Here is a 24,758-nt window from a genome sequence, read left to right as displayed (position 1 = left end):
CAGGGCAGGGGTTGGGGGCACTGGGGTGAGCATGAGCTCAGAAGTGTGCCCAGGGGCTCAGGCAGTACCTACCTTGCCCTTGGGAGACTTGGCAGTGGCGATGCGGGATGAGCGGCGGGTGCCGCTGCTGGTGGAGGGTGTGGGAGTGCTCCTCTGGGTGGCTGCCCGGCGCAGCAGGCGCCTCCCCAGCTCCCTGGGGGTGTTGAGGATGCTGAATGCCATCGACTGGCGCCTCTGAGCCTGCGGAAGAGGGGCAGGACCATCAGCTCAGGGTAGGACAAGACGGGTCCCTCCTGATCCCTCTTTTTCCCTCTGAAGCTTACTTGCGTGGCTGGCTGCTCACTCTCTTGAGTAACCTGAGAGCTGCTCTGCTCACTGCGGTCCTGGGCGGTCTGGGACCGTGGGAAGCAGCTGGTTGGCTTCTTGGACTGGAAAACAGGAGACCAGCTGGTACTGTCATCTGGGGGTCACCCTGCTGTGGGGCTGGCAGCAATGGGAACTGAGGGGCTGCAGGGTGGGGATGGGAGTGAGGGTGGCAGTGGCCAGGGAAGACAGAAGGCTCAGGCCTTTGCCTCTGGAATGGCCTCTTTGCCAGTGCTGGGAGCATCAAGAGTACTAGACACACCACTGGATGCTGGGAATGCTGGGCACTGGGATCCAGGATCAATGGGAACATGTGGCACATGGGGGTGTTACCCACAGGGCCACAGCAGCTCCCTCAAAACCTGGAACACCTGCAGTTGTCCCCAGTAGGGTGCTGTGATGGGGGGCTGGGCTGAGCTCACCGGGGGGGTGTCAGGGCCCTGGTGGGTCTCCTCCGAGAGGCGCTTCCTCTGCTGCCGGGTAGTGATGCTGCTCGGCTGGGTGGGGGCCTGGGTGCTGCACTGGCCACCCGCCATGCTGCTGGCGGCGATGATCTGGGAGGGCTGCATGCTGGCACGTCGCAGTGTCTCTTCTGGGTCCCCCATCTTCACCTCCTCATCTGTGATGGTTCCCACGGAGGTGGAGGGCTGGGGAGGGTATGTGGGGATGTTGCTGAGGGGCACTGTCCATTCCTAGACCCCTTCCCAAACTCCAGTTCTGGAGAAAGAGCTGCCTGACCTCCCTGTCCCCCGCCTTACCATTCTCTCTAGGGAGTAGCTGGTCTTCAGGTGCGGGGGGCGGGCCTGGTTCCGCCGCTGCAGCTCCGCAATGCGGTTCCAGTCATCCAGCTGCTCCGGCTCTTCCTGGCATGTGCCCAGGTTCATGGTGCTCCGGCCTAAATCCAAAGCAGGGAAGGATGAGGGGGATCCCAGGTAAGAGTTGACCCCTCAAGCCAGGGCAGAACCCCACAGCCCAAGTGCCTACCCTGCCCACACACACCGAGGCTGGAGCTGCTGCTCCCCTGCAAGCGCAGGGAGCTACGGGTGACTGGCCGGTACCCAGGGAGGCCCAACAGTGCTGAAGTGCCAGGCATCTTCCCTGGGGAGGAGGTTTCCAGCTTCATAGGAGTTTCCTGGGAGGGGAAGCTGGTGAGGGAACGGGTGGAGGCATCTGAGTGCAGATGGCCCTTAGCAGGGGAAGAAGTTTTTGTGGACTGAGCCAATGGGATGTTCTTGATGCAGACCAGTTCCTCAGACTCTGCCTGTTTCTGGGAGAGAAAAATTCAGAGATGAGGGGATCACAGATGGGCTTATGCTGAATGGACCTTAAAGCTCATCTCCTTCCACCCCCCCTTCCCTTGGCTGGGACACCTTCCACTAGACCAGGTTGCTCCAAGCCCCATCCAACCTGGCCTTGAACACTTCCAGGCATGGGGCAGCCACAGCTTCTCTGGGCAACCTGTGCCAGGGCCTCAGCACCCTCACAGCCAAGAATTTCTTCCTGATATCCCATCTAACCCTGCCCTCTGTCAGTGGGAAGCCATTCCCCCTTGTCCTGTCACTCTAGGCCTTTGTCCAAAGTCCCTCTCCTGCTCTCTTAGAGCCCCTTTAGGCCCTGGCAGGGGGTCTAAGGTCTCCCGGGAGCCTTCTCATCTCCAGGATGAACACCCCCAGCTCTTCTAGCCTGTCTCCAGAGCAGAGGGGCTCCAGCCCTTAGAGCATCTCTGTGGTCTCCTCTGGACTTGCTCCTGCAGCTCCATGTCCTTCTGATGTTGGTCCCAGAGCTGGAGGCAGCACTGCAGGTGGGGCCCCACCAGAGTGGGGCAGAGGGGCAGAATTCCCACCTTGTCCCGTTTGCCACTGTGCTGGGGATCAGCCAAGGACACAGTTTGACTTTAGGCTGCCAGTGCACATTGACAGGTCGTGTTCAGCTTTTCTGTTCCCAGCATGCTGGGTCCCTGTGCAGTGCTGCTCCCAATCCCTGCATTCCCCAGCAGGGGCCCCCGCTCACATCTGTCATGGTGATGTTGATGGTAGTGCGGCGCCGGGCTGAGCGGGTCTTGCACCCGGAACTGAGCGAGAAGTCACCCGGGGAGTTGGCACTGCTCTCCAGCTGCGATGGTGTCTCACGGAGGATGGGGGTGAAGTGGAGACTCTCCAGGGACGACTTCTTCTGGGGCAGCCGCTGAGACAGCAGTGACTCTTCACTGTCAGACTGCACCACTGAGACTTCCAACTGAGAGCTGGTAGCCTTCCTGCAGAGACAGGAGATGAGGGTAGCACCAGAAGGCTTACCAGGCCATCAGGAACAATGGATTTTTGGGGTGCTGGAAGCAGATCAATCTGGTACCTGGTGGAGTCAAGCAGCTGTGCCTCATCGAGGCTATCAGTGCTCTGGTCGGCCACGTTCTGACAGAAAGTCTCCTGTCCCTTTACTGTGGCAGTCATCACCTGGAACTTGCCGAGTTCCCGCACCTGTTGTTTGGCAACCTCCACCTGGATGGGAAGCAGGGAGGAATGGATGGATCTATCGTCCAAGTGAGGTGGTGATGGAGACGAGGACAAGGAGGGTAAAGCCCCACTATGCCATGCCCACCTGAGCTTCCAGGCTGTGGATCTGGCTGGTAAGATTCTTGCAGCTCATCTCAGATTCCTTGGCCTGCAGGATGCTCTGCTGTAGCTCCTTGGCCAGCCTCTCTGATTTGCTCTGAAGCTCTGTGTTCTCTTTCTGCAGGTGCTCCATGGCCTTCAGCTTCTCTGCTAGCTCCTGGTTCTGCTGCTTCTTGGCATCATAATGACTTTTTGCCTTCTCCATCTAGGATGTCAAGCAGAGGAATCCTGTCAAGCTTCCCAGCAGTGTCAGGGACAGTTGGGGCCACACTAGCCCCCAGCATACCTGCCCTTTGTAGTACTCAGCTGCCTGCTCCTTCTGGGTTAGCTGCACCTGCAGCTCTGCCACCTTCTCCTTATGGCTGGTGACCACTGCCTGCAGCTCCCCTTCGAGTGCCTGTGGGCAGGGGAGAGACCAGCTTAGAGGCAACCCAGGTGAGCCCCGTGGTAGCTCCAACAGCTCCAGGGCTCAGCCCCCAGGTTTTTGATCCCTTTTTACCTTAACTCTCTGCTGCTGGGTCCAGGTGGCCTTCTCATGCTGAGTCAGCTTTTTACTCAGCTCCTCCACCTGAAAGAACATGGCTTGGTGAGACCATCTCCAGGCACAAAACTACAATCTTTCTGCGGAGGAGCACATCCCCTCCTCTCTAGCCGGCTCTAGGGCACGACGAGGAAATTTCCTGCCATGCAGTGACTGTTCAGCACCACCCACTGCCAAGGAAGATCCTGGGACAGGGCAAGGTGACAGTCACCCCATGTTAGTCCTTATAGCAAGGTCGGTTGGAACTACCCAAGTGTAAGGAACAGCCACGTGCTGGAAGCAAAGCCAGTGTAAGTTCCCAGTGCCCCAATGCTTGCGGCCTGGAGTCCCACAAGTTACCCAGCACTCTTGACACAGGTAGATAGCTGCTGCAAGTTCTGGCCTGGCCATGCTCTCCCTGCTCCAGGGGATGCTTGAGGAGGCCCCGGCCCCTGGTCACAGCCACAAGGCCTCTGCAGAGTCCTGGGTAACTCTGGCTGGGACTAGACAGGGAAATGGGGCTTTTCCAGCATTGTTTCCCAAGTGCTAACTCCTACCATATCTGAGATCAATGCTGCTCTAGCTACATCTGGCCCATGCTGTCTGAGCACAGCTGCTCCTACCAGCTGTGCCAAGAGCTGGGCCTTGGTTAAAGGGGATGGGGGAGGGGAAGGGGAAGCCATCACAGGAGTGACAGTCCTACATTGAGGAGTCCTGGATGCTCCTGACAGCCACTTGCTGCGTGTGCTGCCATGGGGCATGTGAGAAGCCATGCCAAGTGGCAGACACCAATGTGAAGGGGCAGGTGACAGGTTGGGACCCCAATTCCTACCCCCTCCCCTGGGGGTGAAGGTGCCCTGAGACCCGGAGCCAAGTGCCCCATGGCTGGGTCCATATGGTGACCAGTTCACAAGTGGAGAGGGTGGTTCCAGTGGGAAGTGGCAACAAGGAGGGCTGTGCACTGTCACTGAGCAGCCAGCACTTGGTGTGTGTTACCTGCTTTGTTTGGTCCTTCTGGATTATCTCCAGCTGCTCCACCTGCAAGCATAAAAGGTAAAGGTGAGTACACAGCCGGCACATAGGCTGTTTTTCATAGAATCACAGGCTTAGGTTGGAAAAGCCCTCTGAGATTGAGTCCAACTGTTTCCCCAGCACTGCCAAGACCACCACTAATCCATGTCCCCATGTGCCACATCCACATGTCTGTTAAATCCCTCCAGGGATAGGGATTCTACCACTGCCCTGGGCAGACTGTGCCTTGGCTGGACAACCCTTCCAGGGAAGGAATTTTTTCCTAATATCCAACCTAAGCCTCCCCAGGCATAACTTGAAACCATTTCCTCTTGTGTTATTTGTTAACTGGGAGAACAAGTTACCTGGGAGACCCCCATCTGGCTGCACCCTGTTTTCAGGGAGCTGTTTCACCCTTTCAGGGGAGAGGTCCCCCCTGAGCCTCCTTTTCTCCAGGCTTAGTGCCTTACCCCCTCCCCCCCCCCCATGCCCTCAGCTGCTGCTCATCAGACTGGTGATCATTCCCCAGCTTTGCTGCCCTTCTCTGGAAACACTCCAGCACCTCAGTGTGACAGTCAGTCCCTTTCACACCTAGGAGTGTCCCACACCCCCAGTCCCTGTGCTGAGCAGGACATGGATTCAGGGGTGTGCAGAAAGCCAAACACACCCCTTTTCCAGGAGGGCTCCCCCACCCACAGCCTCTCTTCTGGGAGTGGGACCCTACCTGAGTTGTCAGTCTTTGCCTCTCTTGAAGGAGTTTCTTCCTCTCTTCCACGGCTGCTGCTCTGCTGCTCTCGTATTCCTTACTCATGGTTTCCAGCTTCTGCACTGCCTCCTTAGCCTCCTGCCTGCTGCTGCTCACTAGCTCCTCAGATGCTACCCGCAGCTGCTCCAGCTCCTGCATGTGCCGCTCCCTGGCCTGGCCCAGTTCCGCCTCAAGCTGCCGCTGCCCCTGGCTGCGAGTCTTGCTGAGCCCCTGGTTCTCCTCAGCCAGCCGAGCATTGGCCTGTTGCAGCCCTGCCAGCTGTGCCCCTGCCTCTGCTGCCTCAGCCTGCAGCCGCTGAATGGCCCGGTCCTGTTCTGCCAACTGCTCCCGCAGTGACGGCACCTCAGCCACCTCCAGCTTGGCCTGCGCTAGCTCAACTTGCAGTGTGGACACGGCTTTTGCTCTCTGCTCCAGGTCCTGCTGGTGCTGGCTTTCCAGGGAGGCACGCTCAGCCCGGGCGCTGTCAAGCTCCTGCTGCAGGGCAGCCAGGAGCTGCTCCTTCTGTAGGCACTTGTCTTGGCAGACCTTTGCCTCCTGCCGCAGCTCATCCTCCCGCTCGCTCTGGCAATGGCGATCCCGCTTCAGGGCCTCAATGGTCATTCTCTGCTTCTCCATCTCTTCCTGGCACCGCTGCACCTCCACCTTCATCAGTGAGCACCTCTCAGCTGCACGGGAGGCTGCGGTGGCCATCTCTGTCTGCAGCACCCGCAGCCTCTCCTCCAGCTTCTTGCTCTTCTCCGACTCAGCCAGGATCAGGCGTTTCAGCTCCTTGCTCTCCCCTTCCTTTTCTGTCACCTGGCGATGGAGGATGGAGACCTCATGCTCCAGGCTGCTGATCAGGCTGTTCTTCCTCTCCATCTCCTGGATGCACTGGGACACTTGCTCCTTCCAGCTCTCCTTCTCCTGCACGGCAGAGCGGAGGGACACCAGCTCCTTCTCTGCAATCTGCAGCTGCTCCATGGTGCCTTCCAGCTCCTTGGATTTGAGCTTCTCCTGGGAGAGCTGCTGGGAGACTCCCTCCAGTGCCTCAGCAGCTCTCCGGGCATCCGCCTCCAGCTTGGCCACGCGCTGGGCTGCTGTTTGCTCTGCCACAGCCATCTTCTCCTGCAGGGAAGAAATCTCAGCCCTCAGCTTCTGCTCCTCAGTCTCCTTCTCTTTCGCCCATGACTGAGCGCTGGACAGGTCAGCCTGGAGGCCAGCCAGCCGCTCCGCCTGGGCCTCCAGCGCAGCCACCTTCTCCTGCTCAGCCTGCAGCTGCTGGCAGGCCCGGCCATGCTCCCGGCTCAGCGCCTGCATTTCCTCCTTCAGCCGCCTGCACTCTTCGTCCTCCCCTCGGGCAGCAGGAGAGGCTCCCAGCGGCTGCTCCCGGCTCTCCTCCAGCACCTGGCGTGTGGCCAGCTCCTCACCCCGCTCCAGCAGAGCTGACTCCCGCTCCTGAACCAGCTGTTGTCTTTCTGCCTCCAGCTCAGCGATTCTGGCCAGGTTGCCCTCCAGGCACTCAGCTGCCCGTCTCTTCTCATCCTCCAAGATACCCTCAGTGTTACGCAGGGATTCCTCCAGGAAGAGCAGCTGCTCCTGTAGGCGGCTGTTCTCCCGGGCCAGCTTCTCCCTCTCAGACAGCCTCTGCTGGCTCTCCTTTAGCCTGCCCTCCAGCTCCTGCAGCTGGGCTTTCAGTTCCTCTACTGCCACTCCCTGCTGCCGTTGGGCACCCAGCTCCAGGATCTGGGCTTCCAGTTCGCTGACCTTGTGGCTCAGTGCAGCCTTCTCCTCATCCACAGCCTGCAGCTGGCTGCTCAGGGATGCGTTGGCCTGCTGGACCTGCTGCAGGACAGCATCCCTTTCCCGCAGGGTCTCCTCGTGCTGGACACTGAGGGCAGCCAGCCGCTCAGCCTGCCCCTCAGCAGCCTGTGCCTGTAGGTCTCGCTTCAGCCTCTCTTGGGCCCGGTGGCTCTCAGAGAGGGAGCTCTGGAGACTGGTGACAAGGCTGTCCAGCTGCTGCTTCTCCTCCTCCAGCCGCATTCCTTTGGCGGTGAGGCTGGACAGCTCCTGCTTCAGCTCCTCCAGCTGGCAAAGAGAAGAGCAGGGAGACTGTATTAGGTCTGACTGAGACAGAGAGATAGTGCTGCTCAGCAGTAGCCAAAACACTAGTGTGGTATCTACACCTTTCCTGCTACCTATGCAAAGCACAGCACTGTGAGAGCTTCTAAGGGAAAATGAACTCTAACATTCCTGTAGAGAAATGGCTGAGTGAACAGGGACATGTATACGTGCACAATCCAAGCTATATTAGTGAACTGTCCTTGACTAGGGAAAAAAGAGAGGAGCAATGCTGATGTGGCAAGCAACAGGATGTTGCAGAGGGGGATGCTGACCATAGAAAGATAAAAACTTATGTTAGTTAGGTCGCGTGCATATTAATCTGTAACCAATCGCTTGCTATTAAAGGCCATGTGAACAGTAGCTGTAACCCAATAGTATGGAGCTTGCTTATGCGTGCTTGGGGAATTAGGGTATAACTGTGGGTCTGACAATAGAATAAATGGAGTTCCATCATATCTCTGAGAAGTGTGGTTCAGCCTGGCAGATCTCTGGCTATTCATTCCCCCCATCAGGGGTCTGGGAGTGGGCAAGATGCTGGGACGGGACACAATGTGGCCAACTGACCCAAATTAACTAAAGGGATATTCCACACCATATGATGTCAGCTCAGCTATAAAAGCTAAGAGACGTAGGAGAAACAGGGGCCATTCGTTATTTTAGTGTTTGCCTTCTGGAGCAACCACTCCACGTGCTGAAGCCCTGCTTCCCAGGAAGTGTCTGAACATCACTCACTGATAGGAAGTAGAGATTAACTTTTCTCTTTGCTTATGCACACACAAACTTTCACTTTTCCTTTTCTGCTTTAGTAAACTGCCTTATCTCAACCTTCTAGTTCTTTTCCATCTTATTTTTCTCTCCCCTGTCTCACTGGGAAGTGATAGAGGAACTTGGTGGGTGCCTGCTGCCCAGCCAAGGTCCGACTACTATAGGGACAAAACATGCAGCCCCAGGTGTCACTCAAGCTGCAGCCCACATGCTCACCAGAGCCCCACGTGCTGCATCCCACCGGGAGCTGCCCAGTGCCTGCCTTCCCTCCCATCACCCCCCCCAGCGCACCTTGCTTTTCCCTCAGCCTTGTGCCACTCTGCTCCCTTGGACCAAACACCTTTTTCTCACCATGCAGGAGATACTCCCTTCACAACCAAGTCATGTGGGAGGCTGGGGGAGCCAGCAGCTCCCTGGGAGCAGTATTTGCAAATTCAGCCCAAAAGGGGCTCCCTGCAGAGTGCTCAGCCCCACATCCCCTATCCAGCAGCAGAGAGCAGCAGGATCTGCCCCACATGGCTTTGCCATGCATCTCCTGGCACCTGCTGCTCTCTCCAGCTGGAGTAGTTTACCATTCAAACTCTTGCTGCAGGAGCCCCAATGTACCTTCAAAACGTCCCCCATGACTTCTCCCTTCTCCTGGGTGCTGCACTCCTCCAGCTTGGCCAGCTGGTCCTCCAGCAGAGAAATCTTTCCCTGTAGAATCTCGATTTTCTCTTCTGAGCATTTCTGGGGACAGAGACAGGACTGAGCACGGTGCGAGGCAGAAGAGCCAAGCAAGGAGAGGCATGGTTACCCAGTCAGTAATGACACCACACTTTTCCAGCAGCTTTGTCTCTCCCCACTGCAAGGTCAGCAAACTGTTCCACCATGGGGAACCCTTCCTAGGAACAGGGAGAGGCTTCCCACAGGAGTTGGCAGTTACACAGCTTCTCCCCGTGTGTTGGCACAAATGGGCAGGAAGCTCCTGGCTGCTGCATCCTGCTTGCAGTTGGCATGGCCCCCAGCTGGGGGGGCTATGGGGGAGCTACACGGGGGCACCCACCACTCCCAGGGCCTCCTGACCTTATCCTGCAGGGCAGCATGCAGCTCCTTCTCCAGTTGTCGCTGCTTTTCCTGCGACTGTGCCATGGCAGTGTTGTGCTCCTCCGAGAGCTCATTCAGGGCTCGCTGCAGCTGGACCATATTGCTGGCGATCTCCCGCAGCTGCCAAATGAAAATCCCCCCCAGTCCAGAAGATGGTCAGAGTGTGCCTTTGCTGTCCAGGGCTCTGCCTACTCCCCATTCCCAAGAGCTGCAGCACACATGGGTGTCCTGGGTTCTGGGTGCTCACCACAGGCAGACAGCTCCACCCAGTCCCCAGTCCCCCACTATAGTTCCTCTTTGGATCAGGATCCAGCGCCAAAGGCAGGCTTGGTCACTGGGTCAAAGATCGCATGAGCAGAACCATAAACATCCCAGCATTCGGCACTGCCATCAAATCCTCCCCCCCGGGTTCCATCACAACCATCTGGGCTGTGGGGACACGGAGAGGACACTGGACCCCGTACCTTGAAGGAAAGATCCCCATTTTCCTCTGAGAGCTTGTTGATTTTTCGGTCCATCTGTGCTTTTTCAGTCTTCAGGTCCTGGCATTGCCTGAAGGCCTCGTGCAGGCGCCCCACCAGGCTGTGGGAAAGGAGGTGGTTAAGGAGAGGGTGCACCCTGGAGGCAGGCAAGGATATCACCTGGAATCAGTGATGCTAGATATTGCCAGGGAAACTAAAGGTTCCAAGGGATCTCCATGCCTTGCTGTGACTCTACCATCAGCCCAGCTCTAAAACTGGGTCCCAACAGGTGGCAAAGCAGAGAAGAGATAAGCAATGTTTGTGCTTTGCAGAAGCCAAACCACTCCAAACTGAGGGCAGAGGCAGCTGTGGGACTCCAGCCACACCCCTGCAAAGGGACATATGTGAGGAAAGGACAAAAAAGACACGACACTTCCAGTGGCGATTGGGATGCCTTTCCTGAGTAAACAATGGCACAGGGCCAGGGCAAACACCAGGACACAGTGTGACAGGTGATTTCAAGTGTGTGATGAAGCCCAGTACATAGGATCAAAGTGAAGGCCTGGGAACGGGGCTGGAGTCAGGAGTTCCAGGATCACCCTGAAAGCTTCCCCTTTTCCAGGGCAGGTGAGAGCCACATGGACAGCATACCCTTTTCACATAATAGGAATAGCTGCTCCCATGCAGGATTTGGGTTAAGAGTGGGCTGTTAGAACAGGCTGCGTGGTTTGGGACTGGATCCCTGCCCACTGCAATAAAAATGGGCTGCAGGCCATAACTGCCCTGAGGGCATGGGCAGCACGATAGTGGCACAGCCATGTCCTGGGCTGATCCCACAGCATGGGCAGCAAGGGAGGAGGGGATTCTGCCCCTCTGCTTATCTCTAATGGGACCCCACCTGCAGAGCTGCTTCCAGCAGCTACTTCTGATACTGTCCCCAGTATCAGAAGGAAGTGGAGCTGCTGGAGTAAGTCCAGAGGAGACGCTCCAAGGGCTGCTGGAGCCCCTCTGCTCTGGACACAGGCTGGGAGAGACTTGGGGGTGTTCAGCCTGAAGTAGAGAAGGCTTGAGGGACACCTCAGAGCCCCTGCCAGCACCTAAAGGGGCTCTAAGAGAGCTGGAGATTTTGGACAAGAGTCTGGAGTGACAGACCAAGAGGGAATGGCTTCCCACTGACAGAGGGCAGGGTTAGATGGGATATTAAGAAGAAATTCTTCCCTCTGAGGGTGGTGAGGCCCTGTCACAGGTTGCCCAGAGAAGCTGTGGCTGCCCCAGGAGGGTTCAAGGCCAGGCTGGATGGGGCTTGGAGCAACCTGGTCTAGTGGAAGGTGTCCCTGCCCATGGCAGGGCGTTCCAGCTGAATGAGCTTTAAGGTCCCTTCTGACCCAGACCCTTTTTTGATTCTGTGCCTGCTGTCTTCTCCCCAGGGCACAGCAGCAGAGGAACAAAAAGAAGGTTTGCTTTCTCCCGTTTCATGTACTGCTAGGGAAGAGACAGACAACATGGGGTCTGGGGATGTGGGAGTGACAAGGTCCCGCCTAGCAGGAAGGAGAGGATGTTCCTGGAGGACTACCTCTCATTCTTCTCCCTCAGCTCCTCCATTTCTTTGGGCTCCAGCTGGTCTTCAGCTTGCTTCTCGTTGAGCTTAACCAGGCGATCGATCCGCTGCTGCATCATGGTGATCTGAGCATCTGGGGAAGTGGGCAAGAAAGGGCTTGTTACCAACTTTGTATGCCACCTGAAGCCCCCACAACAGCATTTCTGCACAGAAACCTGCAGCAGGAGATCCAAGAGCCAGGCTACCAGTGGTGCTGCTCAGCATAGGTGTTGCTTCAGTCATGGCTTTTGTTGCCCAGGATATATAAGGGAATACGAGAGGGAAGGAGGAACCTGGAGTCTCACTTGAGGCCTGGCAGGATGGACTATGCCTGAGCCGAGTTGTGGTGGGGTCAAAACAGAAAAGTCAGAGAAATAAGGAGAGATGTGTAGAGAAATGGCTGAGTGAACAGGGACATGTGTACGTGCACAATCCAAGCTATATTAGTGAACTGTCCTTGACTAGGGAAAAAAGAGAGGAGCAATGCTGATGTGGCAAGCCGACAGGATGTTGGGGAGGGGGATGCTGACCATAGAAAGATAAAAACTTATGTTAGTTAGGTCGCGTGCATATTAATCTGTAACCAATCGCTTGCTATTAAAGGCCATGTGAACAGTAGCTGTAACCCAATAGTAGGGAGCTTGCTTATGCGTGCTTGGGGAATTAGGGTATAACTACGGGTCTGACAATAGAATAAACGGAGTTCCATCATATCTCTATGAGAAGTGTGGTTCATCCCGGCAGATCTTTGGCTATTTCTGGCGCCCAACCAGGGACAGTTCCTTCAAGGAAGATACACTCGCCGATCACCAAAAGGAGGGTGACGATGACGAGCGACAGAGATACTGCAGGTGGAGAGTGTCGACCACGAGTCAAAGGATGTCGGTCAGGCCGGTAAGAAGGGTCGCTACCTTCCCTCTGTCATACCCTGCTAGCATGGATTTAGAGTTTGCGGCAGGACAGGAATTACTCCTCAGTATCTTTGCTAAGCAAGGGGAGGAGGTCAAGGAAAAGGATATAAATAAGCTCGTTTTATGGGCGCGGGAGCATGGACATTTGCGAGTCCCCCCCCTCCTCTTTGATGCAGCCGAGTGAAGTAGGGGATCACCTCTGGGACTGTACTATCCAGTGAAAAGGGAAAGAAATGACAAACTTAGGGCCCACCTGGAGAACTGTTATAAATGCCTTGAAAAATATGCAAGCCGAATCAAAAGTAGCTGCCGCTGCGGTGGAGGCAATTGCAACACCGGCTGGGGTTGTCGCTCCTGCCCGAACTACGCAGCGCAGAGGGCTGAGTGGACTGTTTAAAAGCCCGAGCGCGATAAAAAGGCAGAAAGCAGAGAAGCACTTTGAGACTGTCAGTGAGCTCCTGCGGGAGCAGGAGAAAGAGCTCTTGCAATCAGAGCCACAAGAGGAAGTTACCACCACCGCGCCTCAGAGCAAACTGCAGGCAAACGCGGAAGTTACAGTCGGCCAGGCAATGGGCGGGGCAGCGGGCGGACCTTCTTGTCAGCCGCGCCCCTACCCTGCTTGCCCGCCCCCTCCGCAGAGATCCATCCCGGACCACAGACTGTTTCTCTGCCACAGACTGTTTCCCTGCCGGAGCCACAGACTGCTTTTCAGGCGGAGCCACAGACTGTTCCTCTGCCAGATGATGACATACCAATGACAGAGGTGACAAATGAGCTACGTGCTCATCCCCCAGGATCTTGTGTGAACCCACAAGCATTGGAAAGATGGGCTCGTCAAGTAGAAGAGGCAATGAATCAAATGAAACAACACTTTGATTGTGCTCTGTCTTCTATGGAAGAGAAGCTCCATCAGAAGCACGAGCCACAACAGGGTCCCACCGAGTCCCGAAAGGGTGTGGCCCAGACGGCCCTGCAACTACAGGAATGGGCTCGAGTCGAGCCCTCCGCTCCACCTCCCGACTTTGAGCCAGGACGTGGCACGTACAGCAGATGTTCCCAACCTTTGGGAAGTGAACCTTCGCTTGGTGGCTGACAACCTCACATTAGGACGACCACTCGGAGTCTGAGAACAGTCACCGAGTGTGCATGCTAATTGCCGCAGAAATTGTTTATGCTGGTATAATAGCTTGTGCTTGAGCTTGTGCTGTGGGGGCTGTGGGGAAGAGCTTATTAGGGGAACTTGGAATGTAGATAAGCGAGGTAGTTTATGCCGAGAATGTTATCAAGTGCCTGAGACAAGAAGTTTTAGGCAGTGTGCATCTATCGTGCTCGGAATTCCACCACAATGGATTAGAGTTAGCTCATTCAGGGATCCACACAAGTTTTTACTAAGCTTGGAAGTGTGGGCAGGGAAGGAAGCCATCAGTCGTCTGCAAGTGAGTAAAAAGACCACTGTAACCCAGGCATGGTGCCCTACATGTGGCTCCTCCTCTCAAGTACTTTCACCCTGAGTAAAGCTGTGATAACTTCAGTGTCAGAAAGAGAAAATGTGTGGGTAACATGGGCTCACCAGGCGAACCAGACGGACTTCTGTCTGGCCATGGGGTCGGCAGCAGATCCATTTCCCACATGTCTAATTGGCGTGCCATGGATCTCACTCGAGGGCACGTTTCAAAAATGGGTGACAGATATAGGGAAAATCAATGAGGAAGTGGAGCAACAAATGCAAAGCAAAAGAAACCGGGGCGAGTGCTTAGGTTGTTGGTCTAGTTACCAGCACTCCTTGCAGCAAACCCGTATTATCGCCAATTTAACAAAAAATGCAACCTTGCCTCTTCAAGAGCTACAGCTTTATGGGTCCCTCTTTCCCAGTACGCTTGTTAATGTAACACCATGGACCAACTGTTCCAATGTGGTGCCTCCAATGCAATATGCCTCCTTTGCACGGAAACAGAATGTATCAGGACGCTCCATTGGAGGCTGGAACGTGCCGGCCACGTTGGGAGGAGCTGAGTCTATTGACACAACCGGAGGAAAGGTTTTACCTCCTGGAGTGTTTTTGATATGCGGAGATAGAGCATGGAATGGGATTCTGCATAGTCCAGTTGGGGGTCCTTGCTACCCGGGAAAGCTAACTATGTTTGCCCCTTCTATACGAGCATGGAAAAACATTACGGCATCAGAAAGCTGGAAAAATAGGATGCGAAATAGATACCAGCGTAGTGTTTCCATGTTTGATAAAGACTGTAATGATAAGGTAAATATTATGAGTTTGAGTGCATTTATACCATTGGCTATTTTTAACCCAGGGGGTGCTGCAGCTCATGGCTATAACAATCCGAAAAAGTTGGCCTGTTGGTCAGAAAAGGAATTTAATAGGACTTCCCATATATTAAATGAGCTTTTAACTGATGTAGATAGCATTAGGCATGCTACAAAATCGAGCTGCGATTGAATTTTTATTGCTAGCTCACGGCTATGGTTGCAAAGAGTTTGAAGGTATGTGTTGTATGAACCTGTCAGACCATTCCCAGAATATCCATCGACAGCTCTCAGAACTGTAGGATGCTTTTCAAAAGATACAGATCCATACAGACAGCTTCTCTGAGTGGCTGTCCTCGCTTGGTCTGACAGGGTGGTTAGGAAACCTGGTTCAAGAAGGATTACGTCTGCTAGCTACACTAGTAATTGTAGCAATAATAATTTGTTGTGTTTTTGCGTGCATACAGAAAGCTTTAGAGAAAGTTGTTCATCGGGCTTGGCTTGTGCAAGAAGAAAAAGGGGGAATTGTAGAGAAATGGCTGAGTGAACAGGGACGTGTACGTGCACAATCCAAGCTGTATTAGTGAACTGTCCTTGACTAGGGAAAAAAGAGAGGAGCAATGCTGATGTGGCAAGCCGACAGGATGTTGGAGAGGGGGATGCTGACCATAGAAAGATAAAAACTTATGTTAGTTAGGTCGCGTGCATATTAATCTGTAACCAATCGCTTGCTATTAAAGGCCATGTGAACAGTAGCTGTAACCCAATAGTAGGGAGCTTGCTTATGCGTGCTTGGGGAATTAGGGTATAACTACGGGTCTGACAATAGAATAAACAGAGTTCCAGCATATCTCTATGAGAAGTGTGGTTCATCCCGGCAGATCTCTGGCTATTGAGATGTGTGCCCCACAGACACCTGCACCCCAGGACATCCTGCTTGTGACTCACCCTTCTCCATGATGAGCTTGTGATTCTCCGCCATCTCCACCTCCAGCTCTTCCCGGTTCTCTCTCTCAAAAACCAGCTGCTCCTTCAGCCGCCGCAGCTGGAACTGGGGGGTCTGCATGATGTCCCCCATGGGCGAAGATGGAGTGCTGGGCAGGCTGGAGGGAGGCACAGAGCTGGATTATCCTGAGCTAGTGCAGGCCCCATGCAGCCAGACCACTCTGCTACCCCCATCTCTGGGGCAGGTTCTCCTGCCTGGCTCCCCAAGGAACTGATGCCTTAAAAACCATTTTTTCCATATTTGCCCCTGGAGGCCTCCAATTAAAGACCAGCTTTTATATTACCTCCTATATTAAAATTGTCTTGTATGTGTGTTGTTTTATTCCTAGATTTTTAAGGCATCAGTTCCTCCCCCTTCTGGTTCAACCCTCTTCTGGAGCCCCCCTTTTGCCAGTTGTTTACGGGAATGTGTCTTGGGAGGGTGGCTTGTCCTTGGTTCCCAGAAGAATTAAGATTAGGAGAGGGTCTTTGGAATGTGTTTTGCCTTTCTGTCTATGGGGGCAGGAAAAATACTGGAGACAGTTAGGAACTATATAACTATACAATAATAGTCTACAGAGCTACGAATATATATGAAGAAAATATAAAAGCAAAAATCATTTTGGCATCAGGTTCACAGGAAAAACTTTGATGCCAATCACTTGAGCCATGCTCCTCCTCTTGACTGTACTAATGCCAACCTCTAAGTGCTGTGGAAAAACCACCACCAGCATGCCCAGGTGGCCAAGGGCATCCTCGCAGTGACCCAGCAGGGTTAAAGCAGTGACTTGCCCCCTGTGCTGGGCACTGAGGCACCTCCAAACCTGGGTTCAGTCTTGGACCCCTCACAAGAAAGACACTGAGGTACTGGAGTGTGTCCAGAGAAGGGCAACAAGAGGTGGGGAAGGGTCTGGAACATGAGTCTGATGAGGAGCAGCTGAGGGAGCTGAGGGACCTCAGACTGGAGAAAAGGCTCAGGGGGGACCTTATCACTCTCTACAACTCCTTGAAAGGAGGATAGGGCCAGGTGAGTGTTGGTCTCTTTTCCCAGGTAACAAGGGACAGGACAAGAAGAAATGGTCTCAGGCTTTTCCAGGGGAGGTTTAGGTTGGATATTGGGAAAATTCCTTCCCTGAAAGGGTTGTCCAGCTATGGCATAGGCTACCCAGGGCAGTGGTGAAGTTCCCATGCTTGGAGGGATTTAAAAACCATGTAGATGGTTTTTGGAGACATGGTTTAGTGGTGGCCTTGGCAGTGCCAGGGGGACAGCTGGACTCAATGGTCTCAGAGGATTTTTCCCACCTGAATGATTCCATGATTCTAAAAGGAGCTAGAGCCAAAGCTCACCCCCACCATCCACATCACACCAGAGCAATGTACAGCAGGACAGCACCAAGGCAGAACAGGGTCTTCCGGGAGTCAGCATGCAGCCTGGCTACATCTGCGGGTCCCAAAAGCCACCCTATCCACTCCCCCCTTTCCTCATTCCCCCTGGCAGCCAGGAGGCAGGGGACGTACTTGGTGCTGCGGAAGGAGGAGATCCTCTGCAGCTCCAGGAAATGCACCTCTCGCTTGTGTGGGAGAGGGGACAGTGGGGAATGCTCCTCAAAGCTGCTGCTGGACATACTGGACGAGGATGGCTCTGCTGGAAATAAAAAGGGAGAAAAAGGCTGGGATCTTTAATATCTGAGGGGCTGAGCAGCTGAAATCTCAGGGGCATGGGAACCACAAATCCCAGTAGGGGTGGAACAGCCCAACTGAGGAAGCCATAAACCTGCCCTACATCCCCATCCCTCCAGCTCCACAGCCCTTCCCCAAGCACTCTGCTACCGCGAGACCGTCAGCATCCTACCTGCTCCACTCCTCCAGGGAAAGGCTGAGGTACTGCTGAATAGGAAGAGCCAGCAGTTCTAAGGCAGCCCTGCTCTTGGAGTTTACAGGGTGCTGTCTTGTAGCTGAGGGCATCCAGGTGGTGCAGCTGCCTTTATGGCCGGGCAGGTACAGCAGCACAAACAGGAGGAAAAGCCAGGGCCCAGCACTCACCTTTCTTCTGCAGAAATGGCTCCAGATTCTCATTCAGGCACTCCTCGTTATCCAGCACAAATTTGAGGATCGATGCCAGTTCAGCCTGTGTTGGGAGGAGCTGCAGAGTTAGCAGCTCTTCTGCAGGTCACAAGGCAGCAACCACAATAGGCGTGAGGCAGTGGGCAGCTCCCTGCCTGCCTGTGCCGGTGCCCACACTTGCTGCCACAAGCTTTTGATAGCCCAAAACCAGAGAGCACCACAGTGCCCACTCCACACTTTTTCAATGGGACCCAGGAGGGCAAGTCTCGGACCACCTCCCCTCAAAGGCACTGCTGCTTCCCCCTGCACCCCAGATCCAGACGAGGAACCCCAAAGGGATTACCTGGGTCTTGTAGTCAAATTCATTCCAGTCCCCAGGGTTCTTGCAGCTCATAGAGGTGTGATATAGGAGCAGCACAGCCACCTGAGCAAGGCAGGAAAAGCACCACTGACCCCAGGCCAGTCATAAGCACATTGGTGCCGGCTGGGACTAAAACATGCCACGTAGTTACCTTGGCCAGTGCCAGCTCCTCTCCATCCAGGAGTTTCTGTGCAGAGACCAGGTTCTCTGCAGCCAATTTGTGTCTGCAGAGCTCTGCAACATGAAGAATTCCTAGTCATACAGGTGCCACTGGGAACACTGCCTCCCCTGATGTGACACTCATGGCCAAGAGGGCACTGTAATGCATCCCCAAGGAGAAGGGACATGGGGCAGGATAGGCTGAGATCCCAGTGGTCAGCCTTGGCAATTAACTCTGACCGACTTCTATAGAACTCCCTTGAACTCCACCCTAAATCTGAGCCTCCCCAACTTGGCATCTCCCCTCCAACATCAGCACAAACAGAGAGTTCCATCTCTGGAGGGTGGGATATGAGGTGGGATATGGTTTCTTGCCCCCAGGAAAGGCTGAGCAAGAGTGTGAGGTACTTCCCATTTCCCCTCCCAGGATTTCTGCTTGGGTAAAGGTTTTCCACTGGGATTTGAACAGCTTGAGTCCAGGTACCCAACTAAGAAAACTGCTCCAAGGCAGCATCACCAGAGCAGCCACTGGCACCCTGCCCTTCACACCCAGGACCTCCTATGCTCTGAACCCAGGCTCTGGCAAGGATTTCCATCTGGAAGTTTCCCATCAGGAAGCTTTCCCTCCCACAGGCTGCTGCAGGAAAGCTGCTGGCATCTCACAAAGCTGCCGATGCAGCATGGGGGGGTCACTTTGTGGAGGGGGAAGCTGCAGACAGCAGAGCAGACCCCCTCAGGGGTCAGGAGCACTGAAGGGGCAGTTGCTTTCCCCAGCACCAGCGGAGAGTCTTACTCTGCAGGAAACCATGGATGAAGGAGATCCTCTCTGGCAGCGGCTGGTCCAGCACAGACTCCCCCTCCTTGCTCCCGTGGCTGGAAGAGTGCAGGGCTTGCGTTAACTCTTACTGGAGGGATTAGACCAATGCCAAGTTTTGTGCAACAGGGTTCACTGAGCCTGGGGCTGGCTCTGGGGCACTGCTCTGCCTTCCACCCCCGCACCAGGGGCAGAAGAGCCAGGGGCGGCCGTGCCATGCATGGGAGCGGAATGCCCTGGAATCTCCCTGCTGGGAAAGCAGCTGGAGCTGGGCAGCCGACGCCCCCCCGGCACTGCTTCCTCCTCTGCCTGCCAGCCCTGGCATCCAGCACAGCACAGGGAGCTTGTGGTGGCCCCACCAGCCAGGAGGCACCACAGGGGCCAGTCCATACATGGAGCCTCAGGCTTTTCTTCCTGGACTTTGGGGAGGCTGAAGCTTCCTCTTGCACTTATTTGCAACTACGCTCTTCCTGAGCAGGTGCCAGTTCACGGAATATCCTGAGTTGGAAGGGACCCACAATGATCATTGAATCCAACTGCAGCCCAGAAACAGCATGCTGAAACCCCACACCAATCATGCTTGACCAGCACTGCTTCAGTACTGGCACTTACTCCCAAGGTGCCAACACCAGGAACCTGGCCCGGGACAGGGGCTGACACGAGGATTTGCCCCTCCTCACGGACTTCCCCTGGTGCCACCGGGAGCTCCGCAGCTCAGCCAGCTGCTGTGGTGGCTGCCCTGCTGCCACCCCACTTTATCAAGCAATGGCTAGGCCTCCTTAGAGAGCACACGCCACCGGGATCCCTACTAATCCGAGCTGGAGCACAGACCCAGGAGATTAACCAGGTCTGACTAAATATATCTGCGGTGCAGGCAGCTCCTTCCTCCCCACCCACTGCAAGCAGATCCCTGCTCCAAGCAGGCTCTTCTTACCCCGCGCAGGAGGTAATTATAGCAGACGGGCTCCCAGTGAGCCTCCCACCGGAAGGGTTCAAAAGCAATGCATGGCAGCCTCACACCCTCTCAATTTGTTTTGCCAGCTCCTTAACCACCAGGCTTCATCCTACCTCTGATGGCCATTATGGTCTGTAGGTTTTAGTTGCCCCTTGCTCCCAGGCAACGAATGCAATTTCTGAAGGAGGCATTCCTCCCACCCCTGCCCATCCACCTCAGGTCCCAGGATGGAGCAAACAGGCTCCATCCTAACCACACTATTCTCAGCAGGAGCCTGACATCCACAGGCAACAGAAGCACTTCATGAGGCAGAAACTGTCATTCTTTACACTGCTTTCCAGATACAAGGCTTCCTCAGGATCCCAAGGCTGCCACTCAGGAAAACTTGCTGGGCTGTTCCCTCATCAGAGCAGCATCAACGGAAATGAATAATCTCCTGTGCAGCTGCAGGAATCCCTGTGCCACTGGCAGCAGCACTCAGGTCTTTTCTTCAATGCCAGGAGCAAACCTAGATGTTAGTGCCAGATGTGATAACAAGTCTGAAATGACAGGACTCTGACCAAAACACTCCCTGGGCAGCTCTGTGGGACCAAATAGCTCTGCCCAGGGCTCTGCAGGCAGACCCCAGCTGTGGAGTGGCACACAGGAGATGGAGATCACAGCATCTCATATGCCAGAGGAGGAATGAATGAATACCCCAAGACCCCCACTCCCACCCTGCTCAAGAAAAGAGCCCCTTAGCTCCTGGGGGCCAAGGCCATGGCTCCAGGAGGCAGCCCAGACCTAGCTGGGTCATTTGAAATGTGCATACAGCTACCCATACTCACATTTTGTGGATAATTCTGATGAAGACACTACAGTCCTGGAGCTGGGACAGATCCTTGAGGGGATCGGGACAAACCTTTGTGCTGTTCACCTAGAAATGGGGTGGGACAGTCAGAAGGCAGAAGCCAAGACAACACTGTGCTGTGCCACCCACCACCTCCAGTCCTGGCAGGGGACAGTAAGATTCGTCTGGGTGTGAGAGTAAAAACACCCCTTCCAACCACCCCTGCCCAGGGAACAGATGAACATGAGCCCCACAGCTCCACATCTGTGAGTTTGGCACAGGTCCCATTTATCAGGCTGCTGGAGCCCCTCTGCTCTAGAGCCAGGCTAGAAGAGGTGGGGGTGTTCAGCCTGGAGAGGAGAAGGCTCCAAGGAGACTTTAGAGCATCTGCCAGCACCTAAAGGGACTCCAAGAGAGCTGGAGAGGGACTTTGGACAAAGGCCTGGAGTGACAGACCAAGAGGGAATGGCTTCCCACTGACAGAGGGCAGGGTTAGATGGGATATTGGGAAGAAATTTTTCCCTGTGAGGGTGGTGAGGCCCTTGCACAGGTTGTCCAGAAAAGCTGTGCTTGCCCCATCCCTGGATGTGGTCAAGGCCAGGTTTGGATGGGGTTTGGAGCAACCTGGTCTAGTGGGAGGTGTCTCTGCCCATGGCAGGGGATTCCAGCTGAATGAGCTTAAAAGTCCCTTCCAACCTAAACCATTCTATGATTCTTTGCTTGGACTTAGCAGTGCTTTGTGAGACAGATACAACAACCCCTTTATAGTACAGCTGCTGCCTGCTTCAGGTTCAGCTCCATCTCCCAGGCAGTTTCCATGACCAGACCAAGCCATTCCAGCATTTCTGGTTACTCAACAGGAAGGGTGAGCAAGGTTTCTCCTGCAAACACCCACCTGCCCGGGACCAGTGGGAACTGGGCTACCCTAGGACCTGCCCCAGCCACAATCCCTCCCGTGACCAGCCCAAGCATTGTGCCCTGATGCTGCCAGCAGCACATCCCACCTATGCAGTGAGCTCCAGCAAAGGAGGGGGGACTTACCCAAGCAAGGAGAGCAGCAACTCTTGCACCGTGAAGAGACATTGTGGCCAGCCTGCCAGGTCACTGCCTAGACCTAAAGACACCAACAAAGGTGGGGGGGTGATAAAAAAGGTAAATTAATTATGCACCCAGCACCAGGCATTTGTGCCCACCAAGGGAGGACATGCCCCTGCATCTGGCCAGCTGTGCAGGAGCAGCCAGCATCCTCCTGCTTCCCCACAGGCACAGAGTGGGGAGCAATGCTGAGCGGCAGCCAGGTCTACTCCCACAGATTAGGATCCTGACAAGGGGTCAACGGAAAACTGCTGCTCGGGCTCCTCATCCTCCTGCCGTGCCTCCTTCCCTCCCTTCTCACCTCCAAATGTCACTAACACTTCTTGCCTGGCAAGGCAGTGGCCAAGCCATTGAAGCGCTGCCAGCTCCCCTTCCCACTGCTGCTGGTCAAAGAACCACCTGCTGGGGGCACAGGGAGCTCGCTGGGCATCGCTGCACTGGGTGGGAGCAGGGATGAGCTGCCCTGACGTGATCTGGGATCACTGCCAGGTCCCCTTCACAGTGACCTTTGCCTCCACGCTCCAGTGCCACCCTGGTAGTCTTCCAGGGGAGGGGACTGCTGGGAGCCAAAAAGTCACCCAGATGAGGAGGGGGCTCCTTACCCTGTATTGCATCTGGACACCCCCGCCATGATGGGCCAGGGGCCTGGTAGGGATCTGCAGCTGCTCAGCACAGCACAGCCAACCAGTCATGGTGGCTTTGGGGACTACAGAGCTCCCACTGCTGTCAGTCCAGCTGGGAAGCATAGGATCCTCAGCAGGACAGGTCCTCTCTCCAATTTGGCTAAAACCCAGCTCCTTGTCCCATGGCTGGGTCACTCAGCACCTACTGTCCCTCCACCCGGTGACACAGCCAGGACCTCTCCCTAAAAATCCACCCAAAAGCAGCGGGCAAAGCACTCGTGCAGCACTGGATGCAGACCCTCGGAGAAAACCGTGCTCCACCACCGTCGAGCTGGGTTTTACTGGAACCAGTCTGCAGACACGCTCGTGCCTGGCATGAGATCCGGACGGACAGGGCTACCTGCTCCTGCCGCGGTCACAGCCTGGCTCGTCACTGGTGACACTGGCCACCCTGAACATCTGAGACAACGCCATGACCCTCCGTGAGGACGTGCCATTCGTGATGGCAGGCGGGAAGTGGTTGGGGAGCCCGCCAGCAGCCGTGAGCGCCTTCCAGCCGCATCCTCGAAGAGAGCAGCTGCAGGAGGGCGTTGGGGACCGGGGAACGAGCCCCGGAGGTGGCGGCGGCCGCGGCGGCATTGTCCTTCCCCGCTTTCCCCTCCGCCGCTCCGGTCACAGCACGGCGTTACGCAAGCCCGCGCTCCGGAGCTCCCGAAGTGCCAACGTGCCGGGGGGACGCACCCGCGGGCTCCGGGCTGTCCCAGGCCAGGGGTTCGGCTGCGGGAAGCACCCAGGCGGGGTAAGCGACCCACGGCAGCCCCCGCGCACGGACGGGCCCGCAGCTAGCGCGGGGCGGAGGGAGAGAGCAGCCGCCGACCCGAGCGCCCGGATGTTGGCGAGCCCGACGCGGCCACCCGCGGCCCCGGGGACCCGCACCTCGGGCGCTCGCGAAGCGCCGGGCCGGGAGCCCTACGCTGCGGCGGGGCGGCGGAGCTGGGCAAGCTGAGCTTCGCCTCCCCCGCCTCCCTTCCTCCGCGCCAGCCCCGTGGAAAACAAAACAAGGAAGAGGCAGAAAGTCTTTGTTGGGGCCTTACCGGGGCCGCGCGGCCGTCGTCGGCGAGCTGGGGTTAATCCGCCATGAGCGCTGGCAAGCCGGGGAGGATCAGGGAGCCAGCGGCCACGCACAAAAGAAAAGTTGTTGAGCTTCTCTTCGGCGGGGCTGGCAGGCGGCGGTTCCCCTTCCTGGCCCTGGGCCACCCCACGTCACCGCGCCGGGGCCGCGCTCGTTAAAGGCGCACAGCACAGAAACCTCCGGCGCCGCGCCATGAGGAAGGGGAATCGTCCGACCCTGGCCATGGACGCGCTCACTGCCATCACCCTGCCCCGGCCCCGGGTGACGGAGAACTGCTGGGGCCGGCACAGACCCGCTCCCGGCCCCAGCGCAGCTCAGGAAAAGCCGGGGGCTCGGCAAAGAATGGCCCCCGATGCTACGTCTCCCTCTAACCTCACTGGAGTCACATCCCAGCTGACCCCTGAAAAATTCCCCCCGATACGCACACACCCCGCGGCCATGGATTCAACGAGAACCGGACCCTACGGGCCGCAAACTGGACCTGGCAGGGGTCGGGCGAGGAAGGAACGCTCACCCCTCGCTGCTGTTCCGGAAACCCTCGGAAGTCATCCCCGCAGTGTCTGGGCTGCCTGAGGAGGCTCGGGGCCGCAGGATGGAGCTGCCCCGAGCACGGCACAGGAAGGGCAGAAGGAGAGGGTTCTTTCAAACCGGCGCTGGGGGCAGCAGAGGAACCCGCGAGGAACGCGGCCGCCGAATGCCGCTGGCGAAGGCTCGGACTTAGCCAAGACCCGGGAAACGAAGGATCACACGCCCGAGCCCCAACGCTCCGGCCGGGACCCACCCCCGTCCTTAGGGAGGAGGACGTCGCTGAGCTTGGCCGGAGACGGAGGCTGTGCCACAGGCGTGCCCCGCCGGCCCGAGGGTTTCGCGCCTTGCCTGCCTGTGGCAAAGCCTCGCTGAGCGCTGCGGCCCCGAGCCCCCGCCGAGGGAACCGCCGGGGCCCGCCCCCTCCCCGCAGGTGACCTCAGCTTTCCTCGTACCGTGGCTGAGGATCGTGTCCGTCTTCGGCGTCCTCGGCGTCACCGGGGTCGCCGGGGCTGCAGTCGTACTGATGGTCGAGTACCAGACCGGAGCCGACAAGGTCTGGGCCGCGGCCGCTCTTATTCGAACGGCAGCGCCCGCCCCCGCTGCTGCCCATTGGGCGCCGCCGGGCTGGGGGCGTCACGCAGGCGGGCGGACCGCGAATCGCGGGGTCCGGGACACAAGCGGGACTGCAGCGGGGAGCGCTCTGCGGGTCGCCGGGACACACGCGGGGGTCCGGGACACACGTGGGACTGTAAGGGGAGCGCTC

The 24,758-nt window shown here is 56.4% G+C and overlaps 1 protein-coding gene across 6 annotated transcripts in view; it reads right to left on the bottom strand.

Annotated features, from left to right (window-relative positions):
- The window catches only part of NUMA1 (nuclear mitotic apparatus protein 1), a 25,420-nt gene extending 662 nt beyond the window's left edge, over positions 1 to 24,758 (bottom strand). Inside the window, exons 1-25 of one of the 6 annotated variants that reach the window (XM_048293667.1) lie at positions 24,448 to 24,758; positions 21,659 to 21,731; positions 20,616 to 20,704; positions 18,813 to 18,892; positions 18,012 to 18,094; positions 17,843 to 17,923; positions 17,479 to 17,563; positions 16,954 to 17,080; positions 15,400 to 15,554; positions 11,255 to 11,372; positions 9,685 to 9,802; positions 9,200 to 9,340; positions 8,741 to 8,863; positions 5,228 to 7,333; positions 4,489 to 4,530; positions 3,472 to 3,540; positions 3,259 to 3,369; positions 2,959 to 3,177; positions 2,713 to 2,858; positions 2,374 to 2,617; positions 1,348 to 1,630; positions 1,122 to 1,258; positions 786 to 1,010; positions 324 to 428; positions 73 to 240 (exon numbers count right to left, since the gene is read on the bottom strand). In XM_048293667.1, the coding sequence (XP_048149624.1) occupies positions 73 to 240; positions 324 to 428; positions 786 to 1,010; positions 1,122 to 1,258; positions 1,348 to 1,630; positions 2,374 to 2,617; positions 2,713 to 2,858; positions 2,959 to 3,177; positions 3,259 to 3,369; positions 3,472 to 3,540; positions 4,489 to 4,530; positions 5,228 to 7,333; positions 8,741 to 8,863; positions 9,200 to 9,340; positions 9,685 to 9,802; positions 11,255 to 11,372; positions 15,400 to 15,554; positions 16,954 to 17,080; positions 17,479 to 17,563; positions 17,843 to 17,923; positions 18,012 to 18,094; positions 18,813 to 18,892; positions 20,616 to 20,704; positions 21,659 to 21,700 (5,097 nt within the window). In that variant the 5' untranslated portion in view covers positions 21,701 to 21,731; positions 24,448 to 24,758. The other 5 variants (XM_048293668.1, XM_048293665.1, XM_048293670.1 and 2 more) reach the window with 5 other exon arrangements.

Source organism: Corvus hawaiiensis, chromosome 2 (genome assembly GCF_020740725.1).
Source record: "Corvus hawaiiensis isolate bCorHaw1 chromosome 2, bCorHaw1.pri.cur, whole genome shotgun sequence".
Lineage (NCBI taxonomy): Eukaryota > Metazoa > Chordata > Aves > Passeriformes > Corvidae > Corvus > Corvus hawaiiensis.
This window is presented reverse-complemented; position numbering and strand designations above follow the sequence as displayed.